This window comes from Vigna unguiculata, chromosome 7 (genome assembly GCF_037176805.1).
Source record: "Vigna unguiculata cultivar grain cowpea cultivar isolate G323 ecotype 2 chromosome 7, ASM3717680v1, whole genome shotgun sequence".
Lineage (NCBI taxonomy): Eukaryota > Viridiplantae > Streptophyta > Magnoliopsida > Fabales > Fabaceae > Vigna > Vigna unguiculata.
In genome coordinates, this window is record NC_140798.1 from 1062808 (window position 1) to 1070826 (window position 8019).

At 30.9% G+C, this 8019-nt stretch overlaps 1 protein-coding gene across 2 annotated transcripts; it reads right to left on the minus strand.

Moving 5' to 3' along the window:
• Nucleotides 1-1339: 1339 nt before the first annotated feature.
• LOC114190622 (uncharacterized) lies at nt 1340-5883 on the minus strand. 2 transcript variants are annotated; one of them, XM_028079583.2, is made up of 5 exons: nt 5537-5883; nt 3143-3973; nt 2263-2445; nt 2005-2127; nt 1340-1795 (listed from the first exon to the last, which is right to left on the minus strand). In XM_028079583.2, the coding sequence occupies exons 1-5, from the start codon at nt 5591-5593 to the stop codon at nt 1688-1690; spliced, it is 1302 nt and encodes a 433-aa protein (XP_027935384.2). In that variant the 5' UTR covers nt 5594-5883; the 3' UTR covers nt 1340-1687. The 2 variants fall into 2 exon arrangements, with proteins under 2 accessions (XP_027935384.2, XP_085531751.1); XM_085675625.1 differs by having other exon boundaries at nt 3143-3998; nt 5526-5883.
• Between the last annotated feature and the right edge of the window lie 2136 nt (nt 5884-8019).

Consider the following 8019-nt stretch of genomic DNA (forward strand, 5'->3'; position numbering starts at 1 on the left):
AAGTTTCTGAAATAGAAGTACATTTGTTTCCTTTCCATTCATTGTGGATCTCTTCTTGAGAGTTGGTAAATGATAAAAAGAAAAGTTTTATTGTTGACATGTTAGCTAATAAGTTGCAAATTAGACCTAGTTTAGTCCACGGGTTTCACGATAAAACTAACATATTAAAAAGGTTTAATTTAATTAGTCGAATGATATCTACTTTCATTTATGTGTCAGTTTGGTTCCCGTGTGTAAGAAGATGTCAATTGAATCTCAACTTTTGAAAAAATATCTTAATTAGGTCATTTTTAGCCAAAAATTATTAATATCGTTAACGGTATTGATATTTAAAATGACTTATAAAATTAAGTATTGATATTTATATTAAAATTTAGTGATAAAAGTCATGAATTAAGTTAACGGTTTTAGTAATTTTTATTTAAAAGGGGTCTGATTAAAACATCTTTTCAAAAGTTTGGACTAGATTGACACATTTTTAAAAGCGAGTAACAAACTGACACATCTGAACGAAAGACGAAAGTGGATATCATCCGACTAATTAAACCTATTAATAACTAATAAATAATAGTCATTAATAAAAACAATTCAAAGAATGATTATATATATTTAATCTGTTTTTATGGAGAAAAAAATCATTATATATATATATATATATATATATATATATATATAAAAGCTGTATGTTTGAGACATTAATTGAAAGTTAATATTTTTTTTTTGTTGCTTTTTTGTAATTTGTGTTCTTATCATCTGCTCCTTCAATATTTTTTTTTTATTTCCAATCATTATATTGTTTTTGTTAACTTGATATATCAATGTGTAGTGGAAAACATGTGCTAAAATTTGTCTGAAAATGATTACTTATTAAAATATATTTAAAAAAAACAATTAAAATACCCAATTTATTAATTAAGTAAAATAAAAATCAACAAAAGAATTTGTTAGAGACTACAAGAAAAATCCAAACATATTTAAGAAGAAAAAAAACATATTTATCCCGAAAAAAACATTCCCTAAAAATGTAAACATATTTAACCACTCTTTTTTATTTATTTTAAGCATCATATAGATTGTTTCTCTCATGCAATAACTGACTCTCTTTTTTTTCATCCAATCAAAACAATATTTCAAAACTACTTTCCTGTAATCTTATCCAAAAAATGATTGTTTATTAGATGGATTATTAAAAAATATATAATTTTCGCAAATTTTCCAAATTTAAAATTAGCTTTATCTTTCAATTTAGTCTGTAACATTCAACAATATTGCTTCATTGATTATACATCAATTTAACTGCTGATTATAAAAATAAAAATAAAAATAAAAACCATTAGAGTGTGTAAAAAAATACTTAAGACCAGGTTCCTAAGTTAAAATATCATAAAAGAAGCTACATCAATGTGTTACATTACATGATTACATGAGTGTTGTTGGGGAGGGGAAAATGGGATTTTCTTGGTTAATTAATACAACTTGATGAAAAACACAATATCTGCAAAACTGTGTACTGTTTCTAATCTCTGTATGTTCCTAATTAACTCACTTCATTTATTGGTATATTTATTTTGGACCCCAATTATTCAGTTTCCTCAAACCATCAAATGATGGAAAAGAGTCCTGCCAAAATTAATCTACACAAGCTAAACATATATAAGCTTTCACTATTCAAACTATATTAGAAAATTCAAATCAAGGACTGAATGGAATAGTTGCATTTGAAAGAGTTCACTCCACTGATATGTGCAAAGATATCTGAGGAATCAACCAAATCATCATCTTCTTTCACAGTTATCTGCAAGTACAGAATGGAAGGAATATGGCATCAAGGAATTATGCCATCAAATAATTGAAAATGCAAAGTCATAGGGAATTTTCTATTCTTCATACTGTTTGTAAAAAGTCCTCTATGAACACTTGCACAAAGAAGATTGAAAACAAATTTCTGCATAAACTAAACTTCAGTTATCAATAAGTTAATTGGTAAAAGTTACTTTTTGTTACCTCTTCATCATCTTCTTCATGGTTGCTACTTCCTTGTCTATGGCTATCTCCAAAGTCATCATTCTTTGCAAACCTTCCTCTCACCCGTGGCCTGCTATCTGCCAAAGTTTTGCGGCAAGCATACTGCATTTTTTAAAAGAAACTGCATCATTAGTTGAATTCTGAAGTTTATAACTTGATGCAATAATTGGAATTCATGTGACATAATATAAGATTTCAAATTTGTAATTTCTCGGTGTTGTTATTGAGATACAGTACCTTGATTTTCTTGCTGAAGTTTCTTTCATTTCTCTTCTTCATGTATCTGTGAATCTTTTCCTTCCTCTGCTCAACAGAAAGTTTTCCAACCTTCAGGGTAGAGTCCTCCAAGTGTGAAATTTCTGGTGCCAAAGTGCCAGAGCCCCCAGCAGATACCAGTTTCTGACTCTCATTACCAAGTGCCTGAGAGAAATTATAATCAAAGATCAATTTTTTTTTTGTCTTGTTCAACACAGAAAACAAAAGATGTTGGCCCACTCACTATTAGAAGCTGCACATTAACTTTAAAGAAACTGTAGAAAGAGATGTAGCACAGCACCCTTGAAGTGGGTCTTTCTATCCAATGATGCTGCTACTTATTATCCTTTTCCTGTTTTTCTTTTGGCAGAAAGTGCTTAGGTTATTCCTTCTTGCTAGGCCAAATTTATAATGTTTTTTTAATGCATGACTTTATAAGAGGACTCAAAGCTTATGGTACCTACTATTTGATGGTCATGGAGCACCTATGAGTTTATAGTTCAGAGATTTGTGGACCATGAACTTCCCTAAAAGTCCATCTCTGACAAGGCCTTTTCTATTTTGAAAAAAAAAAAAAAAAAAAACTTCACTGCTGCAAGGTATAGTAACCTTTGCAGCATTAACAAATTTCTTTGACCACTGTGCTTCCTCTTTTCTTTTTTCTGAACACATTGAAGAATTAACAATATATGCACCGAGTATAAAGAATTTTTCTATTATCATCGAATCAGAAATTATTCCAATTTGTTGATTTTTAAAATAATTATCTAAAAAGCATATCAGTAATGATTTCTGATTGATTGATAATGTAAAAAAACTTGTAATCATGTTAAACTATAATTAGGTATCAAGTTTCAAATACCTGAAGTTCTGGGGGGTTAAACACCCTCTGAATTGAATCTGTACAATATATTCCACCATTTTCTCCCTGGTAGTCCAATTCTTGTGCCTGCAGTTCAGACCCCAGTAGAATGTTCCCACCAAACAATCCAGAACTGTCAGCAGATAAAGCAGTGGCAAGGGAACCAGGAGGAGTCATGTAGGCTCCTATGCCAGGACTGAGATAAGAGCAAGAGGGAGATGAAGGGTTGAGAGGCACATAAGAAGGGATGGAAGAGATACAATCATCATCAAAAACTGATGCTAATGGAGCCCCAATAAGGGGTGCAACCACAGGATCAGTAGGGTACTGAGAGAGGCCCTTCAAAACTGAACCTGATGCTGATAGATGCAGCTGTTGCTGAGCTGAAGAGAAATCAAAGTGATCCTGCTGAGTTGTGATTGGGAGAAGTGGTGGAACAGCAAAAGAAGGAGAAGATGAGAAGTCTATGGAGGCTGATATGTCATTGTCAAATTCATCTTGAGAGTCAAAGAAGAGAGACAGGTTATTGCTGTTTGTTGTGTTGTTATTGTTGTTGTTGTTGCTGTTGTTGAGGTTGTTGTTGTTGTTGTTGGTAGTGGTGCTGGCTGTGGTAGTACTAGATGAGGTGGTGACTATGTTGCTATTGCTATTGATATTGATCTTGTTGTCTACTGCATCTAAAGGTGGAGATATGGTTGTGGCATATGAGGACTTGTCTTCATGGCAACAATTTGAGCTGGAGGTAACCTCAGAAATTTGCAGTGTGTCTGGGAAAAGATCAGGGTCACAAAGTTCGAAATATCGACCACCGAATGGGCTTGAAATCTCTTCCTGCAGTGAGTGATGACATATAAGCATTGTGAACAACATGTTTACCAAAAAACACTACCAAACACAGTCTGAGAATAGTCCTAACAGAGCCTCTTCTCCTGTTTATAAAACAAACTAGAAACGTGATTCTCTATAGTATTTTATTTTTTTCATTATGATGGGTTTGAAATCTGAATCCTATTCCTCTTTTTGTTGATAGACATGAGTCTGATCTGATCACTTAGAACAGAAAAGAAATTCAAAGGCTAATATTCTCTGATCAAGTGAAAATCATTCAAAAGTGAAAGACATGCCAAATGATATAATAGTATCTCTGCCAGAGCATGAGCACCCCCTTGTTATTTATCAAGAAGAGAAGGAAATAGTTGAATGTGGTTTGTTGCATAGTCTAGTCAGTTTTGTCCATATTTGGTAATAGACTGAAGAGAAATTTTCCAAAAGGGTTTGCATTGTTGGGCTATTTATTGGTGAAAGTGATGTGCATCTATGCCTTCATGTGACAGGTAGGAGCCAATGTTAGCATGAAATACAAGTTATGTGAAAACAAAGAAGGAACCTCCTGCTATGTTATTTTTGTTCATTTAGTGGAATTTTGTTCTTCAATGGGAATTGAAAGCCACTTGAAGGGAACCCCATAATGCTATATATGCTATCCATGTGATTTTTTCTCACTAACACCCTTCTCTCTATCTAACTCAATAAAGAATATCAAAATTAGCAAAGCTTACACAACAAGCCCCCAAAGAGATATATATATTCCACACCAACCGAAAGCTATTTGTCTAAGTGACTATCACGGAAATGTAACATCTTTTTACAACTTCGCCCCTTCGAAAGTGACATTTATTTAACATTTTGGTGGTAGGGTCCTTGGATGATAATAATATCAAAAAGACCACACACTCACAAATTCTTCGGTCAATAAAATTACGTTATGTTATTATGCTCTCCAACCATATAAATAGAGGAAAGAAAACCTTCCATCTCACAAATTCTGAGCATGGCTTCTGGTTTTCCCATCATAGCTAATACCATTATGCAGCTTCCACTCATCCCCAGGAATATCACCAAATAAGGGAAGCATTCTGCATATTTCTCAGAGCCTAATTATCATCAAATTAATTAACACGCCAAACTCACACTAACAAACCGTAATCTTCCATCATTCATTCATCATTCATGCATCCAAACTATTAATTAATCAATTAATTACTTTCACATGGCCACAACATGTAAGAAAAAAGCACCCCAGATGAATTTTTAAACACCTTACAACGTTTTGATTTCACATCTCCTACAAGGTAATAATTGTAGGCTTCAAACATTAATCTTTGCATCAAACTTAGACCTTGTTTTGTTTAACTTTTCTGGGGTCTGTCTATGTTTGTCTGTCTGTGTCTCTTCCCTCCCAAGGTGTGATTTTTGACAAAAAAACAAGCCATTTTCCAAAGAAACTTGTGTTGTTATTCACACACAACCACAGAAAACCAGAAGAAAACAATTTATGTAGGTTAGTTCCAACACATGCATTAAAACCAAATATAAGAAGCTTGAGGTGATTACAATGGGGAGTTGTTGTTGCTCATCTGGTGTAGGGGGTTGGATAACATCCTGCAACATGGTGGTGAAGAATCCTCTTTTGCACAGAAACAAAGAAATCTATGTACACAGTCTTAGAAAGAAGTGAAATTTGGTGTGGTCACAAAGAGGGTTTGAAACAAGTCTTGTTGGTGACTAAAACCAATGCATATATGCTTAGAAAATGAAGCCTCAAGGGATATTTTTTCGATAAAAAAATGGAAATTAATTAAGGAGAAGACAACAAGAAGAAGAGACAAAAAGGAAAAAAAAGAAAGTAGTAGAGAGAGAGAAGTTGTTGTGTTTGTTTGCTGAGATGATGAGGTGTATGAGGGTTGTCAAAAACAGAGAATGTTTGTTATGTGCATATATAGAGGAACGAGGTTGTTCGTAGAGCCGTCAAAGCCTGGCACTCGCGGGTGTCAACGCGAGACTAACGTTTGGCCATTAATTCACTACTTTGGTGGGTGTAGTTGAACTCAATTTTTGGAACATATATTATATATGGATTGTATGACCCGAATCACATGCTTAACTATATGAACATAAATTTTAGGTTTTTTCTACAATTAAATCTTTATCCTATGTCTCACTGTGTTAATGTTAGCATGTCGTAAAAACAATTGCAAACCTTTGCTTCGGTTTTCTTGGGGTGGTTTCATCACAAATAGGATTTTCAAGTGTAAGAATTTTCATGGTGTAAAAATAGGTTTTGTTCATAGTTTAACTTATTAGGATTTTTACTGAGTTTAATTTTTAAAATGGGATTAATTTAGAGCTACTTAAAAACCAGACAAGTTTGAAAATATATTTTTATTTTAACAAAATGTTTGAAAAATAAATCTAACTTACTACCAATGTATTATGAGTCAATTACGTTTTTATCTTAGATTCAAAACATTAAACCAATGTATTTTTTGATGATATGGTTTATTAGTCACTTGATTGAACCTATTTAATATAATTTTAATGGATGACTAGAGAGTTTAAAGTTACATAGAATTCTATATTAATTTCTTTAAAATGCATTACTTTTTACATTTTGACTTTGAATTTCTACTAATGGAGGATGTTTCATGGATTGACTTTTTATTTAGTAATTCTTTGATAATGTTTATAATTGGAGATCTATTGTTGAAAAGGTCATAGTTAGATTTGTGATAACTCATTATATTGTAATGGTTAAGTATATATGTTTAACTCTTTATTTTTTTTATTTTTTTATTTTAAGTTCTTCATAGTTTAAATAAGGTTCAATTTAATTTTATGTTAGTTTAGAATTATCATGACTAATAATTTTAACATAATAGCATTTAAAATCAGTCCAAAATACTACCGACAAGTTTGGATATGTTTTGACGCTTTTAATCAGCACAACAATGATTTTTAACTATTATTAAGTTTAAAAAAGTGTTAAATATGTATTTTTTTCTCAAATTATTATAAAAAATATGTTTTGTCTTAAACTAAATTATAAAGTACCTCACTCATATACTTTCTACATTCTCGATAAATAATATGTGGAGGTTACAATATAGTATACCGTGGAATTTCGTTTGTCTTAGGAGAAACATTCACATCTTGTTTGTTGGAAAGTAATTTAACATAACTTTCATAAAGTGCAGCACCTAATTTATTGACGAATTTTTAAAAAATTTAATTACCGACAGATTTACTAAGAATTTTACAAATATTAATTTATTGATGAATTTATCAAATAATTTTATCATGACATGGTCAAAACTAAAACATAAGTTTTAACATTACTTTATCAACAAAAATATTCGTTCGTAATAAAAGTTATGAATTATTGGCAGATTTTACAGATAAGTTTTATCTATGAATATTTTTATCGATTATTAAAATCCTAAAATTTGTTTGTATAATCTATTCGTAGAAATTTGTTTTTTTAGAAAATCGTCAGTGAAATTCATCAATAAATATTATTTTACTGACTGATATTCTTATAGTGTTTTACTAAAAACATATTGTTTAATAAGAGACAATTGTCACTCATATTAATGATGATGATGGTGACACTTCTTTAGTCATAGGTATCGAAGAATATAACAATCTCATTATCTAACATAAAACCATAAAAATAATTTGTCATTTTACTTAATCACATTATTGTTTTATATTAATAAAGAATCTCACATTTTTTTAATATGTAGAGACAATAAGCAAGACTATAAACAATTGCACCAATCATTAATAAAAGAATTGAACAAAAATGACTGAATTAAAAATCATAACAAATTTAAGTAATCAATATATTAAAAAAATAATTGAAAATATTCAAATTATAAAGGGTTAATTAAGGTTACTATTAGTAAGAGATAATCATGTCTTTAGATTTTTGTTAAAATCTTTAACTCTCTATGCTTTAAAAAGATTAAGCAATTATGTCTCAGTCGAAGAGCTCTAGATGTACACTCTTTATTTTCCCTAAAACATTACTCAATTAG